At 48.9% G+C, this 23,138-nt stretch overlaps 2 protein-coding genes across 13 annotated transcripts; one reads left to right on the top strand and one right to left on the bottom strand.

Moving 5' to 3' along the window:
- Positions 1 to 1,999: 1,999 nt before the first annotated feature.
- On the bottom strand, positions 2,000 to 15,462 carry MDC1 (mediator of DNA damage checkpoint 1). Of its 12 annotated transcripts, none has more exons than XM_072833835.1 (15): positions 15,314 to 15,462; positions 12,957 to 13,095; positions 12,025 to 12,405; positions 11,868 to 11,937; positions 10,087 to 11,552; positions 9,308 to 9,373; positions 9,050 to 9,142; positions 7,708 to 8,472; positions 7,549 to 7,592; positions 5,061 to 7,067; positions 4,863 to 4,982; positions 4,552 to 4,734; positions 4,211 to 4,336; positions 3,989 to 4,099; positions 2,000 to 2,718 (listed from the first exon to the last, which is right to left on the bottom strand). In XM_072833835.1, the coding sequence occupies exons 2-15, from the start codon at positions 13,090 to 13,092 to the stop codon at positions 2,551 to 2,553; spliced, it is 5,736 nt and encodes a 1,911-aa protein (XP_072689936.1). In that variant the 5' UTR covers positions 13,093 to 13,095; positions 15,314 to 15,462; the 3' UTR covers positions 2,000 to 2,550. The 12 variants fall into 12 exon arrangements, with proteins under 12 accessions (XP_072689936.1, XP_072689931.1, XP_072689941.1 ...); XM_072833830.1 differs by having other exon boundaries at positions 9,050 to 9,139; positions 15,314 to 15,445; XM_072833840.1 differs by having other exon boundaries at positions 15,155 to 15,316.
- A 2,865-nt stretch (positions 15,463 to 18,327) lies between these two features.
- Positions 18,328 to 21,912, top strand: TUBB (tubulin beta class I). Its single transcript, XM_072833845.1, has 4 exons — positions 18,328 to 18,634; positions 19,943 to 20,051; positions 20,272 to 20,382; positions 20,677 to 21,912. The coding sequence occupies exons 1-4, from the start codon at positions 18,578 to 18,580 to the stop codon at positions 21,732 to 21,734; spliced, it is 1,335 nt and encodes a 444-aa protein (XP_072689946.1). The 5' UTR covers positions 18,328 to 18,577; the 3' UTR covers positions 21,735 to 21,912.
- The last annotated feature ends 1,226 nt before the right edge of the window (positions 21,913 to 23,138 follow it).

Raw genomic sequence — 23,138 nt, 5'->3', positions numbered from 1 at the left:
GTTGTCCTGAATTCACTGTATCAATGAAAATCACAGCTTTTGGGGCTTTAAAAAAAAAAAAATCACAGCTTTCGTTGAGGAAGCCCTCTCTGCATAACTGCTCCTTTCTGTCAAGCATTAGGAGTTAAGGTGTGGACACAAGAGCTGTGGGTACTGGAGTACTGCAACATCATGATTGCTCTAACTCTCCCAACTCTTTGTAATTTTCACTTTATTAAACTTTCTCCAAATTATTTTTTCAAGATTTTATTTATTCATGAGATAGAGAGAGAGAAGCAGAGACACAGGCAGAGGGAGAAGCATTCTGCCTGCAGGGAGCCTCATGCAGGGACTCCATCCCAGGACCCCAGGATCGTGACCTGAGCCAAAGGCAGATAGATGCTCAATCACTGAGCCACCCAGGCGCCCCAGTCTTCAAATTTTTCTAATTTCACTGTACCATCATTTTCTGCTAGGACTCTGATAGAGATACTTCTCATTTGTGCTACAAGCTATATAGTATTTATTGAAAATGTAAAAAATGATCTCTATTTTCCAGAAATTTAAACTGGGGCACTTCAATGTCACTAAGTAGGAGGGCACAAGTGCTAAGTGGGAATATAGAGGCAGCTGAAATTGTAAGGAATCCTGAGGACCTCAAGGCCATAGTCAGTTTTACACAGTACAGGCTCCGAGTTATACAAGCAGACTAACATTTATTTGGGTCCTATCATGTGCCACACCTACAATGGCTGTGCTTAATATTTATTGAGACATGTTTGTATGTTTAAAAGTGAGCAGCATTTGGTAAAGCTCATGTTCTTTCTACTACACCAAAGTTTTACAAACTTAAGTATAATTTACTCGCAGAAAAGTCACAAACTAATCACCCATCATTTTTATTAAGGTGAAATTCACGTAACAAAATTATTTTATTTTATTATTATTTTTTTAATTTTTATTTATGATAGTCACAGAGAGAGAGAGAGAGAGTCAGAGACACAGGCAGAGGGAGAAGCAGGCCCCATGCACCGGGAGCCCGATGTGGGATTCAATCCCGAGTCTTCAGGATCGCGCCCTGGGCCAGAGGCAGGCGCCAAACCGCTGCGCCACCCAGGGATCCCTAACAAAATTATTTTAAAAAGAATAGTCTAGGGATGCCTGGGTGGCTCAGCAGTTGAGCATCTACCTTCAGCTCAGGGCATGATCCTGGGGTCCGGGATTAAGTCCCTCATCAGGTTTCCTGCAGGGAGACTGCTTTTCCCTCTGCCCGTGTCTCTGCCTTTCTCTGTGTCTCTCATGAATAAATAAATCTTTAAAAAAAAAAAAAAAAGTCTAGTGACATTTAATACATTCATAATTTGGGCAGTCACCTTATCTCTAGTTCAAAGCATTTGCATCCCTCCAAAATAAATCCCTGTACCCATTAAGCAGCCATTCCCCACTTCCCCTGCTTCTGGCAACAACCACTCTACTCTGTCTCTATGCACTTACCTATTCTAGGTATTTCATGTAAGTGGAATCATCCAAGGTGACCTTTTGTGTTTGGGTCCTTTCACTTAGTATAATGCTTTTGAAAGTTCATCCTTAAAACACTGTAACATGAATCAGTATTTCATCTCCCTTTATGGATGAATAATATTCCACTGTATAGATATTCCACGTATTTATTCACATAAATAATGTTGATAGACATTTTTCTTTTCACCTTTTTGCTCTTGTGAAGTGTGGATATAAACATTTTTGTACAAGTATTTGTTTGAACACTCTTTAATTCTTTTGGGTGTATACCTACTAATGGAATTACTGGGTCATTTGGTAATTCTACATCTAATTTTTTTTGAGAAACTGTCAGGTTGTTTACCACAGTAGCTGATCCATTTTATATTCCTACCAGGAATGTATAATAAGGGTTATAATTTCTCCATATCATTGTAATCAACCAACTTTCTTAAAATTTAAATTTATGTTTAAAAAAAAAAACCGCACTAAAACAATAGCAAAAAACCGCACTACACCATAAGGCACAGAGTGAATATTTATTTATCAGACGTTAAACCTAAGCTAATTTTGTAAACACTGGAAAAGCAGGCCAGAAAAGTGCAGAGATTTGCTCAAAGTCAAAGCTAAAGAACGCTTCTAACACGATGGAGGAGAAAGGAAAATATTCTAGAGGATTCCATAACTCCAACCTCAAATTTACTCACTCCCAGCATCCCTTCAAGTTCCTGACACTAAAACTGTTCCACTATCTTTCAGAGGAGAGTAAGGATCCCAGTAAGAGGAAAAGAAGTGGCTTCCAAACAGGAGGTAGGATACTGTGTCTGCCCAGAACAGTAAGTACATCAGTTCTGCTAAGATATCTGAGTATGGTACCACCCAACCCTAAGTGACCACTTAAGAAATCTGTGGCTCCAGACCTCCCTATCTGTTGTTTACCCATAATATTCCAAGATAAGTCAGGTCAAGTTACCCCAATCCTCTCTAAAGCCCTAGGTTCTTTCTTCCAAATCTTACTCTAACACTTTTATTCATTGGTCTGGGAGGGAAAAGAGTATTGTAGTGACATTTTCAGGAGGATGACATTTCCAAAGTGGAGAAGATGAACGCCTCTGGCTTGGCTTCCTGCTTTAGCACTCCTGTTAGCAGGAACTCAGGTGAGAGGATGGGCAGCCCAATCCGAAAAGGAATAGAGCATCGAGGGAAGTCCTGGGAGCATGTAATCACAACTCTCTGAGGCTGGGGAAAGACAGCAAAGACAAAGTCAGGGGTGAAAAAGAATTCTAGGAATAGGTTCAGAACCCACGAATCAGTTTCAGCATCACTGAAATAGACTCCCTGATATGAAGCACTTGCCAAAAGTACTCTTGCCAGAAAAGCCAAACCTGAATTTATTCAAGCTTTTATTTTTATTTAAATTTTTTTTTTATTTTAAAGATTTTATTTATTTATTCATGAGAGACACAGAGAGAGAGGCAGAGACAAAGGCAGAGGGAGAAGCAGGCTCCATGCAAGGGAGCCCGATGTGAGACTCAATCCTCTGTCTTCAAGATCACACTCTGGGCCGAAGGCAGGTGCCAAACTGCTGAGCCACTCAGGCATCCCTATTCAAGCTTTTAAAATTAACTATAGTTTATAAGGAATGTAAAAGAACAAGATAAATGACACAGCATGGGGGCAAACAGTAAAACCCAGACGGGAACATTCTAAAAAACAGCTGACCTAGTTTCTGCAGGAAGTCAATGGAATAAAAAAAAAAAAAAAAGCCTGGGTGGGTTGGGTGGGGGGAAGATCTTCTAGAGTGAAAGAGAATAAAGAGATATGCAATTGTGGCAATACATAGACCTTGTTTAAATCCTGATTTGAACTGTAAGGAGAACTTTTTGGCCAACTGGAGAAATCTGACTAATGGAGTATGAGAAAATGACTAAGAAGCTATTGTTAATTTTGTTATGGATCAATAATTGCATTGTCATTACGTTAAAAAAAAGTACATAATTTCTTAGAAAAGGATACTTTAAGTATATAGGGGGAAATAATATGATGTATGCAGTTTCCTTTAAAATAGTTCAGCAAGGGACACCTGAGTGGCTCAGCAGTTGAGCGTCTGCCTGCAGCTGAGGGTGTGATCGCAGGATCCAAGATCAAGTCTCACATCGGGCTCCCTTGGAGGAGCCTGTTTCTCTCTCTACCTGTATCTCTGCCTCTCTGTCTCTCATGAATAAATAAATCTTAAAAAAAAAAAAAACAACAACTAAAAAATAAATTAGTTCAGCATAGAAAAACAATACATGAAGAAAATGTAGCAAAATCTAAACTACCTTGTTAATTCTGAGTGATTGATATATGGAGGTTCATTGATAATAAAGGTTCTCTCTGTATGTTTGAAAATTTTTAAAATACAATACAAATAAATCCACTTGGAATCAACAGACTTTTCCTTCATTCCTATCCCTTTACATACTACAGGGCTCCCTTATCCCCTCAATACTTGTGTTCCCACCCATACCTTATAAGACCGGGGCATGCTGGGTAGTACAGTGCCTCCACAGCAGCTGATGATCTCTCCCATCTGAGGTGGTGGTGGCTGGACTCCTGGAGTCACATGGATCTCATAGCCCTAAGAGAAAGAAAATGGTAGAGGCCACAGATGTATGCACTGAGAGGCTATGAATAGCTGGGGAACCTCAGGAGGGAGGGTTGGAGCATGGGGCACAAGACAGCCTCCTACCTCCAGCAACCTTTGCTCCCGAGCCCGGCTCAGGGCATCTCGAAGGCTGAAGCCAAAGTTCTTCTCCTGCTCAGGATCAGTCACCACATATTCATCCGGGGGCAAAAAGCAACCAGCCTTGTGGGACTAAGGACAGTAGCAGTCAGCATCAAAGCTCAGCCCAGCTCACCACCCAGCTCTTCTACCTAGCATTTGGAGGGAGCTTACAAAATGTTTTTTGAATTAAGCTTTCTGCTTCACTCACCTCCCTTGTCTTCCTGGGCCCCTCCTTCCCCTTTCTAGGGCACCCTAAGAGTAGTTTTCTGCCATGGTACCTCTTCTGTCATCTTCTAGCCTCTCACCTGGTGGAGCCAATCCAAGGAGAGGATGGGAATCCCCCGCCCCAGAGCACACAGGAACTTGACCGTACGGCGGACTCGATCAGTCACCAAGTGGGAAGCCTCTGCCACTGAGCTGGCCAGACTCCCCCCCAGGGCCAGCACTGCCCGCTCACCACGGGCATCCACCACTCCTGTGAAGAGAACCTGCGGAGGGAGTTAGCCTGAGCTGGACACAGCAACCCATGCCATCAGCGCCTGTTTCCAAACCCGTTGGTATCCTCCCATCCTCCCACATCTGCCTCCCACCAAGCCCCATGCCCCTTCTCTCCTACTTTGGGGACTGTGGACTCTTGGTTAGGTTTGGTTCGTCTAAGACTGCGGCTTGGGATTCTCTTGGGCTCCTCCTCTGCTTGGTCTCTCTTTCTCTTGCCTGGTCCTGGAACCACTACATCCTGGGATTGAGAAAGATCTTGCTAGGAGTTTCGGAGCCTCCAAGCCCTTTCCTAGCTTCAGTCAGGCCCTGTCCTCACCTCCTCCTCCCTTGGCCTCTCCATTGGATCTTCTTCCTCCTCCTTGAGGAACACTGTCTCCTGGGTGACTTCTCCTCTTTGGTGCCGTTTTTGAGGTGGGGGTGAATCCACAGTAGCCAAAGGCCTCTTGTGGCTCTGAGAGGCCTTAGGTGGGGGCCCCAGGGTGAACTCCGATCTGCCTGCTGCCTCCAACTTGTGGATCTGGGTAGCATGAGTGGGGGCTTCAGGAAGCTGGGCAAAGGCCGGCTTGGGAATGGTCCTGAGGGACTCAACTGTTCTCACTGCTCTTTGTCTTTGGTTCCTTGAGGACCGAGATTTAGGTTCAGGGAGTGCAGAGTAGGGCTCACAGATAATGGGAGCTATAAGGGACTCATGGTTCCTAGTGGCCCTCAGCCGCCTGCTGCAATTGGCTTGAGAGATGGGCTCAGGGGGAATAGGCTGGTCTGTGGGGACAGAAGGCTGGAATTCAGGAGTGGTAAGAACTGGCACAGCACTTATTGTAGAAGACCTTAGCATCTTATCCTGACTTCCCTGAACCTTGGGGGAGAACAGTTGATCTGTGGGGGTGACAGATTCAAGATCAGGGGCTGTGGGTTCAATTGGCTGGGGCATCTTGACAAAGGACCTATGTGTCCTGCCCCGAGTGGCCCGAGATGTGGGCTCAGGAGTGACAGGCTGATCTGTGGAGATGGAAGGCTGGGGTTCAGGCACTGTGGGGGCAACTGGTTCAGGGGTCTCGATAGAGAACCTTTGTGTCCTACCCCGAGTGGCCTGAAATGCAAGTTTGGGGATGACAGGCTGGTCTGTGGGGGTACAAGCCTGGAGCTCAGGGACTGTGGAGACAACTGATGTGTTAGTCTTGCTAGAAGACTTAGGTGTCCTGCCCTGAGATATACGTTTGGGGGTGACAGGCTGGCCTTTGTGGGTGGTAGGCTGGAGCTCAGTGGCTGTGGGGACAGTTGGCTTAGGAGTCTTGAGAGAAGACCTGTGTGTCCTGCTGTGAGTGGCTCCTGATGTGGGCTCAGTGATGACAGACTGGTCTTTGGAGGTAGACGGCTGAAGTTCAGGAGCTGTGGGGACAGTTGGTTCAGGGGTCTTGACAGAGGACCTACGTGTCCTGCCCCAAGTGACCTGAGATGTGGGCTCAGGGGTGACAGGCTGGTCTCTGGGGATAGTAGGCTGGAATTCAGGAGCTGTTGGGACAATTGGCTCAGGAGTCTTGACAGAAGACCTACGTGTCCTCCTGTGAGTGCCCCCAGATGTGTGCTCAGTGATGACAGACTGGTCTTCAGAGGTGGAAGGCTGGAGTGCAGGGGCTGTGGGGACAGTTGGTTCAGGGATCTTGACAGAGGACCTACGTGTCCTGCCCCAAGTGACCTGAGATGTGGGCTCAGGGGTGACAGGCTGGTCTTTGGAAGTAGAAGGCTGGAGCGCAGGGGTTGTGGAGATGTCTACTTTGGGAGTCTTGACAGAAGACCTAAGTGCCCTGCTCTGAGTGGCTGTGGAGACAACTGGTTCAGGAGCCTTGACAGATTTACGTGTCCTGCCTTGAGATATGGGCTCAGCAGTGACAGACTGGTCTTTGGAGGTGGAAGGCTGGACTTCAGGGACAAGGAGTTCAGGGGTCTTCAGAGAGGACCTACGTGTCCTGCCCCGAGTGACCCGAGATGTGGGCTCAGGACAGAGGGGCTGGTCTGTGGGGATGGTTGAGTGAGGTTCAAGGGCTAAAGAAGAAATTGCAGAGAGTGTCTTCCTGGAGGACCCTCGGAGCCTGACTTTGGATTTTGGGTACAGAGGCTCCATCTCTGAGGATAAAGGAGTCCCTGGAACTTCCTGATTCCCATTTTGCCTGGTCCTGGGAATGGGCTCTAAAGAAGATGGAGAGGAAGAAAGGAAGGGCTGAGACACAGGATGTTTTTGACTCTGAGAGAGGAGGGGGTTGTGGTGTGGGGTTGAAGCTTCAGGCACTGCAGCAGGCAGATGAGCATCTGCGGATTCCTGATCACCCTGAGGAGAAATAGAAGTCAGTGAGGGAGGAAGAGGCAGAGAGAAGAGAGACAGTACTTGGATACTATTCTTGATACTTGTTTATTGTTAGAGTGTGTTCCTGGCACTTCACTTGTCTGTGACCTCCCTTCATGAGACTTGGAACTTCCTAGGGAGGAAGCAGTCCTCATTCCCACAGACCTATCCTCATGCCAGTATAGTGTTCCCCAGAGATGGATGATGGTAATAAAAGGATGGCTGGAAAAAGATGGGAAAGACATGAAAAAAAAAAAAAAAAAAGGACATTCTAAGTCAGGCAGAGGGAGACAGACCTTGGGAAACAGATACAGAAAATGATAGGTGTGAAGGGAAAGGTACAGAGCCAACTAAGGAGTGGTGACAATGGAAGACAATTGGGAAGATGGAGAAAGGAAGAGATTAAAGCAAGGTCAGGGGAAGGGGCAACAATGAAATAGAGGGAGGTAGAAAAAGCAGTTCTCACCACAGAGGCCTTCTCAGCAGGTGGCGCCTTGCAAGTCAGGTGGCCTAGACAGAAAGTGAAAAAAAGTGTATGTAGCTGGGGTCTAAGCACTCAGCCACTTAGGGGTTGTTTAGCACAAGTGCTGTGTACCACCTTAGGTTCCCCTCTGCCTTCACTTACCTCTCTCCTGCCTGCTGGGGCTCATCGGGGCTCCACCTGACTGGCTCCCAGAAGCTTCTGGGACTGAAGCAAGTCCCTGCTGGGCCCCCATCCCTGCACTAGGCTCTGGTGTTAGACTGGAGGCCTGCCCTTCCTGGTCTTGGCTCCCTTTCTCTATCTCCCCTCTCTGTGGGCCTCTCTCCAGTTTTACTTCTGGTACCTTCATGCCTAATCCACTTGGCTCACCCTCTCTCTCTACTACTGGTTTCTCTGCTTCTCTTTCAAATATTTCTCTTGCAATAGACTGCTTTTCTGTCTCTTTCTCTTGTGCCTCCCTGGGTATCTCAATTTCTATGTTTAAACTCTCCATGTTCCTTTCAGTACTTGCACTTTTCACCTTTTGGTCAGACTCTTGTCCCTGATTATCTCTAGCTAACACCCGTATCCCTCTAGTTAACTCTTCTCCTAACACATCTTCTCTCTCTCCTGCTGGCAGCTTCTTGGTTTCCCTGTCCAATGGGCCTCTCTCAGGGGCCACCTCCTCTGGTGCTTCTCTTGGTGTACCCATGTCTTTCTCCACAGTCTGCATCCCTCTGCCTTGAATCCCCAGTGGCTCTGCATGAACTGGGCTCTCTGGATGTTGGGCTTGTGGTGCTGTCCTAGGTGTAGAGGGGCAAGATCCATGGGCATCAATGTGGGCAGCAATGGGCTGGGGCTCAGAGGCCTCAGACTCTCTTGGACAGAATGGCTGTGTTGCCAAGACTTCCCACGGCTCATCCAGGGCACCTGGAAGTAGAGTCAGGGAGAGAGAGACAGAGAGAGACAGAGAGACAGAGAGATAGAGACAGAGAGACACACACACAGAGAGAGAGAGATGCAGATTGGGAAAGTAATAAATAGGATGAGAAAAGATTAAGATAAATTCATGAATAATAGGGATGCCTGGGTGGTTCAGTAGGTTAAGTGCCTGCCTTCGGCTCAGGTCATGATCTTGGGTCCTGGGATTGAGCCCCACGTGGGGCTCCCTGCTCAGCAGGGAGTCTGTTTCTCCCTCTCCCTCCACCCCTTCCCCAAATCGTGCAGGTGTGCTCTCTTTCTCTCCCTCAAATAAAGCAATAAAATTTTTAAAATAAAAAATTCATGAATAATAAACCTAATAATCATAATCATAAGCTGGTCATTAAAGGAAAGTTGGGAAGAGGACCAAAAAAATAAGATGCATACAGAAGTTCTCATAGCAGCCTCTTTAAAAATGATGGAGATGGAGAAACGTCAGTAAAAAGTCAAAGAATATGAAAGAAACATGTAAAGAGAAAAAGCAATGATGCCAAGTTAGGAGCATGAAGGATAGAGTTTCTTATACCTGAGGCCTGGAAGCTGTAATAGGAAGGGCCAGACTCTTGGGGTAGAGTAGCCAGGAAGGCCTGAGTGGCTTCATCCTCCATGCTCTGGACTGCTGCAGAAGAAAAGCTGGCTCACGCCTAGCTCTTCCACAGAACTCTGGGGACCCATTCTTGGCCTCCTGCCCCACCTACACCAGCTTTCACAACCTTCAAGGACCACCAGTCTGGGCTCCCAGCTCCCACTTGCACCAACATCCATACAACACAGATGCCCTCACCTTCTGGGCTCTGATTCTCTCTCTCCACAAAGCACTGGGTAGCCTGTAGGTCCAGGTCTTCAGAATCTGATGGGGGAGCAATATAAGATAGATAAGTCATATCTCATGCTTAACTCCTTACTCTTTCTCTACCATTTTCTCCCCAACCCCAAGCCCTCTACAATGGACTGAATGTTTGTATCCCACCCAAAATTCATATGTTGAAACCTAATCCCCAATGTGATTTTATTAGGAGGTAAGGTCTTTGGGAGATGATTAGGTCATGAGGGTAGAACCCACTGAATGGGATTGGTACCCTTATAAAAGAGACCCCACAATTAACTTGTGCCCTTCTACCATATGAGGACACAGTGAGACAACAGCTGCCTATGAACAAGGAAGTAGGTCTTCATCAGAACACAATCATACCAGAACTTTGTTGTTTTTTTTTAAGATTTTATTTATTCATAGAGACACAGACTGAGAGAAGGAGAGAGAGGCAGAGACACAGGCAGAGGGAGAAGCAGGCTCCATGCAGGGAGCCCGACGTGGGACTCGATCCCAGGTCTCCAGCAGGATCACACCCCGGGCTGCAGGGGGCGCTAAACCGCTGTGCCACTGGGGCTGCCCCATACCAGAACTTTGATCTTAGACTTCTAAGCCTTCACAACTATGAGAAAGAATTTCTATTGTTTATAAACCACCCAGCCTATGGTATTCTGTTACAGTACCCCAAGTGGACTAAGATATTCTATAAGCGTTCTTTCTTTTCGGGGTCAAGGAAGAAGGCCAGCACTTACCACCATGGTTGTCTCCACAGTTCTTGGTCCTGTCCACATGTGGTTCTCTCTTCCTTTCTGTGGGGGTCTGGGCTCCCTCTTTCTGTGGTTGGATGGTTTCTCCTGAAGTGCCTGTGTCCACCACCAGATCTATAAGGTTCTCCTTTGAGACAGGGAGAAGATCTTGCTCCACCTGTGATACAAGTGAAACCCCCTGGGCCCTCGCCTCAAGAACTCTCTCCTGCTCAAGAACTGGTGCAGCCGATTCTGTCCCAGCATCCCCTTCTGCTAGAAGCTGGTGCTTTCCAGTATCTGCCACCAGTGAGGCTGCTAAGGATGTGTCCTCCTCCACATCTGTCCCACAGTCCTCAGATAGAGGAGGCTGGGGTTCCCCTAGGTGCATCACAGGCAGCTTTGCTTGGCCCCCTTCTACTTCCACATATGTTTGATCTGTCCATACCACAGGCACCTGATGCTTCTCCACAAGTATAATAGCTGGTCCTGGTAGGACTTTCTCTTCCACTTGTGTGATGTCTATGGTGGCAGAGGCTTGATTTCTCTCCAGGTGGACCTCAAGTAAGCTCTTATCTTCATCTACCTCTAGATCACTGTCTTGGAGAGGAAACTGCCTCTTTTCTGAGCATGCCTTGTCTGTATGACACTTGGGCACAGTTCTTCTGTTTTCCATTGGGAGACCCTCCTCCTCCATGTCTGTCTTACTATCTCTCCCAGCAGAGGTTTGGCTTGGCTCCAGAAGGGCCACAGGTTGGGCCCTGTCCTCTTCCACATCTGTACCTCTGTTCCATGTATCAGATCCGCTCTCTTTCAGACGTGCCAAAGTGAGTGCTGCTAAGACTTCTTCCTCATCATCTGTATTGCTGTCAATCACCATGGAAATTTGGTTTCTCTCCAGAGGGACTGCCAGTTGGATCTCACTTTCCTCCACATCTGTATCACTACCAGCTGGGATCTCCTGTAGATGTACCAAAGCAGGTTCCTGAAGACTCTTTGTACTAACTCTGTGGAAGATTTGCCTCTTCTTCATAGGAACTACAGCTGGTGTTGCAGGGATCCGTTCTTCCACATCAGTATCACTGTCTATGAAATCAGAAGGTTGGGCCCTTTCTAAATGGACTTCAGCAGGCCTTACTGGAGGCCTGCTCTCATCCACATCTGTGTCACTGTCCTCCCCAGCACTTTGGTTTCTCTCCAGAATCCCCCCAAGTGAGACCACCCCATTCCTTGCATCCCTCTCAACTTTTGTGTTATTGTTCCTCTCCTTCACTGAACACTGATCCTTTCCAAGCTGGGTTGCAGGTGTCATAGCTTTCAGCTGTTCTGTTTCTGCAGTGGAGCCTCTTCTGGCAGATAAGGAGGCCTCTCCCGCTGCTGAATGCTGACTTTCTTCCTCATCTGTGTCACTGTCCAGGTTGAAGGCAAAAGGTGGCCCAGGGCCATCTGGGGCAGGAGAAGGCCCCTCTTCATCACTGTAAAAGGGAACAGAAGAGAAAGGGTTGATAGCATCTGTTTCCCAAGAAGAAATACTCCACTCAACTATGAGCACCTTAAGGGCAGACACAAGGCAGTAGCTGTTTGTTTGTTTGTTTGTTTGTTTCTTTTCTCGCCAGCAATTAGTTCTCACTTGGCACATCAGAGATGCTCAATAAAAGTTCAGCTGAGCAAAAGAGTATGTGCAATTCCCCAGCCCCACTTTCATAACAATCATCTCTTGCAGATAGATTCTACAGTCCCTGGTTCCTCCTCCTTTTAAAGATGTAAGTGTCTGGCCCTTTGGCACTTACCTCTCTGGAACTACTGCTGCCAAAGGGGAGGTCCTTGGTTCTTTCACCACACACCTTTCAGAAGGAGAATCTAAGAGTAAAAAGGAATTAAGTTAGTTGACTGTTCTATACTCACCATCCCCATCTTCTCACCCACCCTCCCAATATACAAACATACCTACTTCCTCCTCCGAGTCCTCAGCCAACAGGAGCCCCTGGGGTTGAGTTCCTCCCTGTACCCTGGGTGTCTCTTCTACAGTTAGAGGGCCCCGGGAAACAAAGGGCAGGGGGACATTCAGGCGATGGTACTGGCAGGGCAAGTCAGCAAAGAGAATCAACTCCTGGTCCCTCAGCCGATGACTCACCCCTGGGCTTAGGACCTTAGGAGGCCTTAGGACTTGAGTACCATTGAGGCTGCCACAATCTTGGAGGACAGGTGCCTTGTCCCAGGCCAAGATTTCAATGACTGCATGTTGTTTGGAGATGGATGAAAAGGGCAGGGTCACAGAGCAATCAGGCATTCGGCCTACCATATTCTTCCCAAGATACAGGGGAAAATCTAAGAATTAGAGAGATAGATAGGTTAAGGCCTGAGTCTTGGCCTGCTATCGGGAAAATATTCCTGTTAAGTAAGTACCCCACTACTAACTCAAAGTCCCCACACACATAAGAAAAATAAAAGACGGTAGGACGTATAAGTATTGAAGAATATAAGCAATACATTATTCATTGTCAATACCCCATCCATCCACACTGGATTTTTTCTACTGCAGTAAAATATACATAAAATTTACCATTTAACCATTTTTAAGTGTACAGTTTAGTAGCATTAAGTACAGTCACATTGTTGTGCAACCATCACCACCATTCATTTCCAGACCATGCTGGATTTCCATCTGAATCTCTTCATCTTCTCCTACCAAAGTAAAATTGAGCCCATTGAGTCCAGGGTACTTGCCAGGAGCAATCAACTCAATCAGCCCCTCCTCTGCATTCCCAGTGAAAAACTCAGATCTCCTCGAAACATATAAAAGATGCTTACAACCGTCCAACTACCTCCCCATAAAAATAAGAGGCCTATACCAGTACTTTATCATCCAAGAAACTGACCTTTTTCTGGTCCATGGGCACTACTGAAGATATGCAACCGCCCTACAGGCTCTAAGCCACGCCCCAAGGCTTCACTGGGTCTCTCTGTCTCCTCCTCTTCTTCAATCTCCCAGTTGATAGCCTGGGTGTCCTCCATGACCTGGGAAGTAAACACATTATCATCTCAGGTCCTCGGGCAGTCTCAGAGAGGAGGCTGATAACTGGAGATAACCCTGGAGAGTTATAGGAGATTGACATGTCTCCTATCTTTTTTTTAAGATTTTATTTATTGGGACACCTGGATGGCTCAGTGGTTGGGTGCCTGCCTTCGGCCCAGGTGGTGATTCTGGGGTCCCAGGATCCCATCCCACATCGGGCTCCCTGCAGGCAGCCTGCTTCTCCTTCTGCCTCTCTCTGTGTCTCTCATGAATAAATAAATAAAATCCCAAAATAAAATGTGGGACTCCATCCCGGGACCCCAGGATCACGACCTGGGTGGAAGGCAGGGGCTCAACTGCTTAGCCACCCAGGTGTCCCGACATGTCTCCTTCTGACAACCAACCTGTTATTATCCTTCTGAACTATTTAAAAAACATTTGTGTCTATAATAATAAATAAATATTACGGGGGTGGGAATAAACAGTATGAGATCCCAAGTACACATACTACAAATGCATGTGCTTATGTATAAAGAGACAAACATTCTGAGAAAAAACAATGCTTAGCCTTATGGTATATGATATACTGATAGTTTTCATTTTTTTTTTTCCCATCCACTATTGTTTAAATGCTGATCTGCAACCTGCTAAATTGATTTCACCATCCACTTACTGGTTTGGAACCCACAGCCTGAAAAAAATATTTTAGAGAGAGCTAAACTTTGCCAAGCATCAACTATGTGCTCAGCATTGTGTTATGTGTTAGGCACCATGGACATATGAGGCAGGCATTTAAAAAAGTAAGGCTAAGGGACACCTGGGTAGCTCAGCAATTGCGCGTCTGCCTTCAGCTCAGGGCATGATCCCAGTTCAGGGATCAAGTCCCACGTCGGTCTCCTTGAATGGAGCCTACTTCTCCCTCTGCCTATGTCTCTGCCTCTCTCTGTCTCTCATGAATAAATAAATAAAACCTCAAAAATTAAGGCTAAAACATTAAATGACTTGCTTAGGGTAACATAGCAGGTAGGTGGAAAGGATAGGAACAAATGTGCTTCTGGAGGCAAACCGCATGCTTTTTATACTTTAGCAGAACATCTCAATGTGATCAACTAACTGCCGAGAATCCTAACAACCGAGGTACATAGAGGCTTGTTCTGTATGAAGCATTACTCTAGTTTATACTGACACTCACTTAATCCTCATAAAAATGTTTTAAACTATTATTATTACTCTATCAGACTAAGCAACTGCAACATAGGCGGGTTAAGGAACTTGCCCAAGGTAAACAAGGTATTTTCTGTCCTCTGTTTAATACTTCATGGCTTTCCATGCCCACAGGATGAAATAAAATCTCAACTCTTTAGCAAGATCCTCCATGATCTGCACCTCAGGGCCTGCTTCCCTCTGCCAAAGCCTATGGTTCAGCCACATGGACCTTCTCTCCCCAAACTGAACACACTGCTCCTGTGGTTCCCCATACCTGCATGCCTTGGTCAGTTCCTTGGCCCTTAGCTCCTAGTTTTCTGGTCCAACTCCTACCCATGATTTATGGTTCAGTCCAAATGTCGCCTCCTCAGTAAGGCCTTTCCTGGAGGCGTCCTTGCTTTCTGTTCTTGGTGTCCCCACATGCCCCCCGTGGTCGGAGAACTTTTATTTCCCCTAACACTTCTCACCATATTGCAACCATTACTTTCCATTTCTGCCTTCGCAAACTGTGTCTCTTCCCCTAGGTCACATCATATTCATTCAAGAATACCTACTGAGCACCTGGAACTGTTCAAGGAGCTCGGAATACAGTCACAAAACAAACAAAATTAACCCCACCGTCCTGCGAAAGGACAAATGAAAGGTGATGAAAACTCAAAACGGTGAGGGTGGAATTCCCTTAGAGGCTAACTGCTGACAGGGAAAGCAGGCGTCGTCCCCGGGGAGAGCTGACTCCGTCCCGCAGGCAGGAACTCAACGGGAGCCCAGGCCCCGCGGCTCCATCCGGGGCGCCACCATCTTTCATCTCCACCCCAGGGGCTTCCCGCCGGGCCCCACGTCTCCCCATCTTCATACCTAACCTCGGGGCGGGGCGTCAAGTAAGGCTGAATACTACAATCCGAGAAACCAACCGGCAAGTGCCGTCCGCCCCGGCGCGGCAGGGCACGCCCCTCCCGCCCTACGGGAGGATCAAGATGGCTCCCGCGAGCGGTGGGCGCGGCCCCCAGAACTCACCCACTGCGAGTCCCCGCGCGCCGCCAGTAACGGCCGCGACCCGGCGCGCGGGAGCTCGCGCCGAGAGGGCGCCGGCCCTTTGATTGGCTTCTGCTGCTGTCTCTCACGACCGACGACTGAGGAAGCGCCCAACCGGGGGGCGCCGCCAAGGTCCCGCCCCGCCCCGCCCCCTCAGCAGCTCAAAGGGGCAGGTCTTCCTGGGCGCCTGAAATCGGTTAAGTGAGGCGGTCACCCGAGGCTGCCGTGCGCGCACTGAATGGCGCGCCGCGATTGGGCAGCTCCAAGGCACAGCGCGGCACCGCCGCACCACGCACCGCCCACTTCCCGCGCAGATTTCCGAACCGCGACCACAGAGTCTGGCTCCGTCGGTGGATAGAGGGGCCGGCCACAGTCGTCGCCGAGGCGTCGGCCGCGGCCAGAGAGCCTTCCTCGGTCCTCCCAGACATGGAGTCCGCTGACTCAGGAGAAATGGAAATGAGCTGCGGGTTGCAGTCGTGGCCGGAGGCTGCAGGTTGGAGAACTGCCCGTAGGCGTGCCGCTTGAAGAGTCTCCATCACAGTGGGAATTCATTTCCTTTTGAATTGGCTTTTTTAGGGCAAGTCATGTCCTTCCCTTTCTGACACTACGTCCTGATGGACCTGTGGAGGTCATTTTCCTAAGGATCCCTAGGCAAAGACGGAGAACTGTTTGTTAACTGTCTTAAAGGTTGACCGAGGTCTTTCAAGAGGTGGAGGACGCATGCTAAAACCATCAGTTTCATGATCTCACACTAAGAGAGGAGAACAGTGACAATACTATTAACGTGTGTACTTGAGGAAGTCCTTTGCGTTCATTATCTGTCCTCCAACCACAACAATCAAATAGATTTCAGGGAGGGAATTGAAGTCTGCGAAGTTAAGAGACCTGCCGACGTTCCTACAGCTAATGGAAGGGAAGGACAACTTGAGACAAGTCCTCTGATTCTAGATTCTGAACTTTCCCCACTAGCACAAAATGACTGCTTTCATTAGGATCATGCCCTGAAACATAGAACATTCTCTTTTAAGTGGGTAGAGAAGGTCTTGCACAACTTGCTGTTTATTTTTTGTTTAGGTGAGAAGAAATGTGTTGACTGGACTGTGAGTGAACAATGATGACCTTGATAGCACAAGTCCTATGTCCTATTACAATGTGGTAACACCCTCCATTGTTTACACATTTCCCATCAAATTGCCGAGACTGAAGACAGGGGAACTAATTTTTACTCACTTTGTATCCCTAGCTTCTGGCTTGGTGGACACTTAGTATCTATCAAACGAACCCTTAAGGAGCATGCCCCTCTGAGTTGAGCGCATCCAATTTTCTCCCATCAGACCCCCTCTTTTGTTTCAATCCTGAGGCTTTTGAGAGATTGCAATGGCCAGCTGCCTAGTCAGTGAATTCAGCAAACTGAAAAACACTTCCACCAAAATGTCTGGAGAGGCATCCTGGAAGACACTGAAATTCAGGCACCTCACCTCATAATTCTCTAGACAAAAGCAGTGTCTTCAATGCTGCCCTAAGAGTCCCCCCCCCTTTTTTAAGAATTTATTTATTCATGAGAGACCCAGGCAGAGAGAGAGAGGCAGAGACACAGGCAGAGGGAGAAGCAGGCTCCATGTAGGGAGCCCGATGTGGGACTCAACTCCGTGTCTCCAGGATCACGCCCTGCGAAGGCGCGCTAAACCGCTGAGCCACCAGGGCTGCCCTAAGAACCCCTTTTGATGGGGGAACAGAGGACTGGCTGAGGACAAAGCACAAGCCCAGGGCAGCACATTGACAAGCCCTTGAAACAGGCAGAGGGACCTTCCTCTACGGACTCAACTGCCTCGATGTTCATACTTTGCTAAGGAGAAAAGGCAATCTTAGCCCAACCCCCAGGATCCTGTAAGTCTTTTTAACATAAAAATTCCTTTAGAAAGATCCTTTATCTAAACCCACAAGATACATGTTGGCAATCATCCCCTAAGCACATGGCCCACCCACACACATCTAAAGGGTCTCACGAATCAGGTTTTATTAGCCGGTAATAAGTGACCTTTTCCCAACAATAGCTGGTCCCCTCAAGGTCCTGGAAACCTTGCTTCCAAATTCCTTAGAGAGTACGCTATCCTCAAACCCCTCCCAACTCCCAGGTATATAATCAGCCACCCCTCACCGGGCAGCAGCTCTTCCTGCCCACGGGTCCTGTCCCCCTGCTTTAATAAAACCACCATTTTGCACCAAAGATGTCTCAAGAATCCTTTCTTGGTCGTCGGCTCCGAACCTCACCTTATAATTCCAAAAACTTCATCACTTTCATGGATAGACTTCTGACTTCACAGATTCTACATACCAGCTTTTCTAAACCATTCAATTTATTTGAACACACCCTCAATTACATCTCTACTCTGAAAACCTATTGCTGCATTTTTGTTTCTCTTTCTAAACATTATCATTAGAAAATTTCCAAGGAAATAACAGGAGGGCCATCCCGTTTTTCCTATCTGGGGGAGCAGCGGCTTCCTGGATTTCATGCCGTGGGTCACCGAAGGACCCGCTGTTTGCTACCAGAGCAGGGTGCCGCATTTCTCCCCAGTTTTAGCTGAGCTAAGCAGCCCTCTTACCAAGAGCTACCGCAGCAGGGAACGTTCAGGGCGTGCCCACTTCGCCTTCCAACTCCTGGCACCCCAGGGTTCCCAATGCCTGTATCCCCCCCCCCCAAATGACTCCCTTTTAGTACAAAAAACTCAAGTGTAGGGGAAAGAAATTTGCGCAAGGTCATTTTTCATTAAAAAACAACAACAAGGCCAACTCTACCCCCCCCCCCCAACCAAAAATCCAGTATCCACTCATCCCTCCCTTCATTTTCCAGCGTAGACAACAATGGAGGACTACGACTCCCAGGGAGGCCAGCGTTCATCCACCCGAGCGGAGCCCAATAGACGAGACCTACGTGACCGGCACTGACCAATCGGGGCCCACTCCAGCGAGGCTTTGTCTGCCTGCCGCGGCGCGGGCGCTCTCCCGCCTGCAGCCTCCGCGCACGCGCGCCCCGCCCTGCCCGCCTTTCCTCCTTCTTCGCCCTCCCCGCTTCTTTCTACATCTCAACGTTCCTGTCGCTGCGCTCGGACCTCGTTGCTCCAGCCTCTGGACGCGTCCCATCCTTCCAGCCTGCGAATTGCAGTATAGGAAAAAACCCCATCTCACTTTCTGCCCCGTACACACCTTTGAGAGAAGCAAAAAGAATTAAAATAAATTTTAACAATGAGGGAAATCGTGCACATCCAGGCCGGTCAGTGTGGTAACCAGATCGGTGCCAAGGTAAGAATTTTAAGCCTTTTCTTTTAACTATTTTTTTTTTAGAAGAAAAACAAATCCAGCTAAATGATGAAGAATGTGGGACATATTTGCGTTCCATCCATTGTCCCGCTTTGCCCTCAAAAGTTTTCCATATACAATACACGGTTGCAGCTAGAATTTACTTTTGAAAAATGGGGGAATTGTACTTGGCTGGCTAATTTTGGGTGAGCTTTTGAGGACGTTTCGGGTTTGGAGTCGGAAGACTGGCTCTTTAAAATTTTACTTGAAAGTGTTGTAGTGGTCCGAGGAACGGGGAGAGAGGAGATGCGGAAACGGTCCGAGATACAGCGCGGAGAGGCTGTCCCCGTGTGCATCCCCTCCGCGGGGGGGGGGGCCCGGCTCCACGGAAGGGAGGGGGACAGGGAGCGCGGCTGGGCGGCGGCCGCGGGGTCCTGGGCCCACGGTGGGGAGGGGGGCGCGACGCGCCAGGGTGGGCTGCACCGCGCGGTGCCCGCCCCAAAGATGAGGGCAGTCCGCGAGGGGCGGTCCCGTAGGCCCTTGTGGATGGAAGACTGGTCCCTGCAGTATTAATTTCCTTTCATCTCCAGTAAAGAGACCCTTTTAGGGCGTGCACCGATATGGAGAAAGAGGGCGGGAGGATCCTTTTCTTTCAAGGGTCCCTCAGGGCTAAACGGTGGGAGAAGGGCCGAGAAGCCGTACTTAAAGCCAGGTATAACAAGCTAGCCAAGGAAGAAAATCGGAGGCTCAAGCGGGAGGTGGGGGTAGTTTCTTTTTCTGCGCGCGGTTACAGTGTGGCGGGGGCAGGGCAGGGAGGAAGTCCTGCTGCTACGTTGTAGCCCGGGGCTGGGCGGGGCGGGGCGGGGCTCCAAGCGCCGGGCTGGCCGGCTGGGGGCGCGCTAGCGGCACAGGCCCCCGCCCACGCGCGACGCCTCCCTTTGTCAGCGCCGACGGGCGGGCGCCGCAGTCACGTGGAGGGGCGTCCACTGCGGCGGCTTCTGTCCCTCGCCCCGGCTCGTGCGCGGGGGGAGGGTGTGCCGGTCGGCTCGGCTCGGAAGCCTCCGCCCGGCACACCCCCACCGCACCGCGTCCACCGGTCGCCGGGCCTCCGCGGCTGCACCCGAGCAGTGGACGCTGCAGCCCTTCGGGGGCTGCGGGTGTCTGGTGGAGGGCGCGGCAGGCAAGCAGAGCGCCCGGTAGGCGGCGGAGGTGCGCTCTCCGTGTGCGTGTTTGCACTTGAAATGTGTCGGTCGGGCGGGCATCACTGGCTGGGACCAGAGCTGTGCAAGTCTCCCTGCTCTTCCTCGGCAGTTCTGGGAGGTCATCAGCGATGAACACGGCATCGATCCCACCGGAACCTACCACGGTGACAGCGACCTGCAGCTGGATCGCATCTCCGTGTATTACAACGAAGCTACAGGTGAGGGCGGGAACGGGGAACGCGGGGCTCCCACTTCTCCGGGGTCTCCTTTCCAGCCCTGGAGAACCCACCTTGGGATGGGTCTGATTTTTAAAGAAGGTCTTACCCTGATTTGACTTCACGGTGGGGCAAAAGGTCAGCTCTGCTGCCCCCTGGTGTCCTCCAGCTCAGCTCCATTTGGTCTTCTGGTCCACCAATTCTTATTCTTTCTTCCATATAGGTGGCAAATACGTACCTCGTGCTATCTTGGTGGATCTAGAACCTGGGACCATGGACTCTGTTCGCTCTGGTCCTTTTGGGCAGATATTCAGACCAGACAACTTTGTTTTTGGTGAGTTATGCACATATTAGTAGTGCTATTCAGTGTATTTGAAGGAAGGAGACTGCAAGAGCTAAGAAGTTATTTTTAATGCTGGAGCGTTTATCTGGGGATATGTTTTGAGATCTCTAACGCAGGGTGTTGGGAATGACCGCCTTAGATGGTAGATACTGAGGCAGGGATGTATCACAGGTGAGTGAGAAAAAAGGCACATTCGTGTATGTTATTTTAAAAGCTGAAGAGTGGAAATGGTCCTTTATCTTTGATGCTTTGCTAATAAAGAGAATTTTGTTCACCTCATTCCAGGGCAGTCTGGGGCTGGCAACAACTGGGCCAAGGGCCACTACACAGAGGGGGCTGAGCTAGTGGACTCAGTCCTGGATGTGGTACGGAAGGAAGCTGAGAGCTGTGACTGCCTGCAGGGCTTCCAGCTGACCCACTCACTGGGTGGGGGCACAGGCTCTGGCATGGGCACGCTGCTCATCAGCAAGATCCGAGAAGAGTACCCTGACCGCATCATGAACACCTTCAGTGTGGTGCCCTCCCCCAAAGTGTCTGACACGGTGGTTGAGCCCTACAATGCCACCCTCTCTGTCCATCAGTTGGTAGAGAACACGGATGAGACCTATTGCATTGACAATGAGGCCCTGTACGACATCTGCTTCCGCACCCTCAAGCTGACCACGCCAACCTATGGGGACCTCAACCACCTTGTCTCAGCCACCATGAGTGGTGTCACCACCTGCCTCCGCTTCCCTGGTCAGCTCAATGCTGACCTCCGCAAGCTGGCAGTCAACATGGTGCCCTTCCCACGTCTCCATTTCTTCATGCCTGGCTTTGCACCTCTGACCAGCCGTGGAAGCCAGCAGTATCGGGCCCTCACTGTACCTGAACTCACCCAGCAGGTCTTTGATGCCAAGAACATGATGGCTGCCTGTGACCCCCGCCATGGCCGTTACCTCACTGTGGCTGCTGTCTTCCGTGGGCGGATGTCCATGAAGGAGGTAGATGAGCAGATGCTCAACGTGCAAAACAAGAATAGTAGCTACTTTGTGGAATGGATCCCCAACAATGTCAAGACCGCTGTCTGCGATATCCCGCCCCGTGGCCTCAAGATGGCAGTCACCTTCATTGGAAATAGCACAGCCATCCAGGAGCTTTTCAAGCGCATCTCAGAGCAGTTCACAGCCATGTTCCGGCGCAAAGCCTTCCTCCACTGGTACACAGGTGAAGGCATGGACGAGATGGAGTTCACCGAAGCTGAGAGCAACATGAACGACCTTGTCTCTGAGTATCAGCAGTACCAGGATGCCACCGCAGAAGAAGAAGAGGATTTCGGTGAGGAGGCTGAAGAGGAGGCTTAAGGCAGAGTACCATCACCTTAGGCTTCTCCATTCCCTCTTCCTCAGCTGCCCCTATCCTCTCCCTCAGAATTTGCATTCTCTGCCTCTTATTTTTTTTTCCCTTTTTTTGGGGGGGGGGGGTCCTAGAACAGTGCCTGGCACGTAATAGGCGCTCAATAAATACTTGTTGTTTGTTGAATGTCTCCTCTCTTCCACTCTGGGAAACCTAGATTTCTGCTGTTCTGGGTCACCCTGTATTTTCTTTTGGTGTCCATTTTCCCGTTTGTGCAGTTGATATTTCCCTTTGTTTTTTAAGGTGATTCACTGAGAAGCTGGGTCTCATTAGATCCCATTTAGAACATGTGCTGAAAACATCGCCACCATCCTAAGCCCATGTGGTAGCCCAGGGGAAAGGAAACCAAGCTACCTCATAGCAGTAGAGGTACATATCGAGAAGGTAGGGTTTTCTATTCTAGAGCAGTTTTAGAGAGGGAAATCCAGGCTCTTGAAGTCCAAATCCAGGAATCTTCCTGCTCTCAGCTTCAGGGGAGATGTTGACAGTATTGTCTATTTTTAGTCTTCTTCCAAGCTCTGTCCTGAGCTGTTTCTTTTGAGGGGTCTGTGCCACTTTGTTGAGTGGGATCCTTCCCTCCTACATAAACTGCTTCACGTGTTCGATTTCTTCCTTTTCCCAGGCGAAAGAGGGACTGGCCTTGATCCCTAAAGTCTGGAAAGGCCCCCTCCCACTCCCCACTTTTTCTTAACAAAACTCCAGCTCTACTGTGTACATATAGAAAAGTGTGTATTGCCACCTAAATCATTTGAGTCATTCTTCCAGAGGGGACAAGGAGACCCTCCACCTTTTGGCAACACCTCAGCTCTTCCTTCTGCTATTCCCTTTCCCCACACACCCTTGATTTTTGTCCTGTCCTACATTTCAAATTTCTACTTTGTGTTGAACTTGCTTTTTTTCATATTGAAAAGATACCATTGCCCCAAAAGCCAAAAATAAAAAAACTGAAAAAAAGTTGCGAGATGTGTGCTCATTTAGGGAAAGATTGCCATTGGACAACCTGAGGCTCAAGTTCAGCTACGCTTATACTCTGCTCTTAATAAACTGATGAGAATATCCTTGTACTTAACCTTATCCTGGTAGAACTATTTCACCATCCTCACTACCAGTCTCAATAACTAGGATAGGCATAGACTCCTACAGGATTGACAGAAATGGGAACTGAGATGAATGTTGAATAGTGTGTAAGTGGCTCCCAGATGAATAGCCTCTTGGGAACTTGTGTAGAAATGCAGATCACCAGGCCTACCCAGATGTACTGAACCAGAAACCAGCTGACTAGTAATCTGTTTAGCAGTACTCCAGGAGAATCTTGTGAATGCAGAGTTGAACGCTATTATTGCACTACTTTC

Source organism: Canis lupus, chromosome 7 (genome assembly GCF_048164855.1).
Source record: "Canis lupus baileyi chromosome 7, mCanLup2.hap1, whole genome shotgun sequence".
Taxonomy (NCBI): Eukaryota; Metazoa; Chordata; class Mammalia; order Carnivora; family Canidae; genus Canis; species Canis lupus.
The sequence above is the reverse complement of the archived record's forward strand: the minus strand, read 5'-3'. Positions and strand labels throughout refer to the sequence as shown.

Excerpts from the sequence above, each read along its gene's own strand:
- MDC1 (XM_072833835.1), bottom strand. The coding sequence starts at position 13,092 with ATGGAGGACACCCAGGCTATCAACTGGGAGATTGAAGAAGAGGAGGAG. Across the intron at positions 11,938-12,024 it reads GGACTCGGAGGAGGAAGTAG|ATTCTCCTTCTGAAAGGTGT; the intron begins GTATGTTTGTAT and ends TTTTACTCTTAG. Across the intron at positions 11,553-11,867 it reads GCAGCAGTAGTTCCAGAGAG|TGATGAAGAGGGGCCTTCTC; the intron begins GTAAGTGCCAAA and ends TCCCTTTTACAG.
- TUBB (XM_072833845.1), top strand. The coding sequence starts at position 18,578 with ATGAGGGAAATCGTGCACATCCAGGCCGGTCAGTGTGGTAACCAGATC. Across the intron at positions 20,052-20,271 it reads GTATTACAACGAAGCTACAG|GTGGCAAATACGTACCTCGT; the intron begins GTGAGGGCGGGA and ends TCTTCCATATAG. Across the intron at positions 20,383-20,676 it reads ACCAGACAACTTTGTTTTTG|GGCAGTCTGGGGCTGGCAAC; the intron begins GTGAGTTATGCA and ends ACCTCATTCCAG.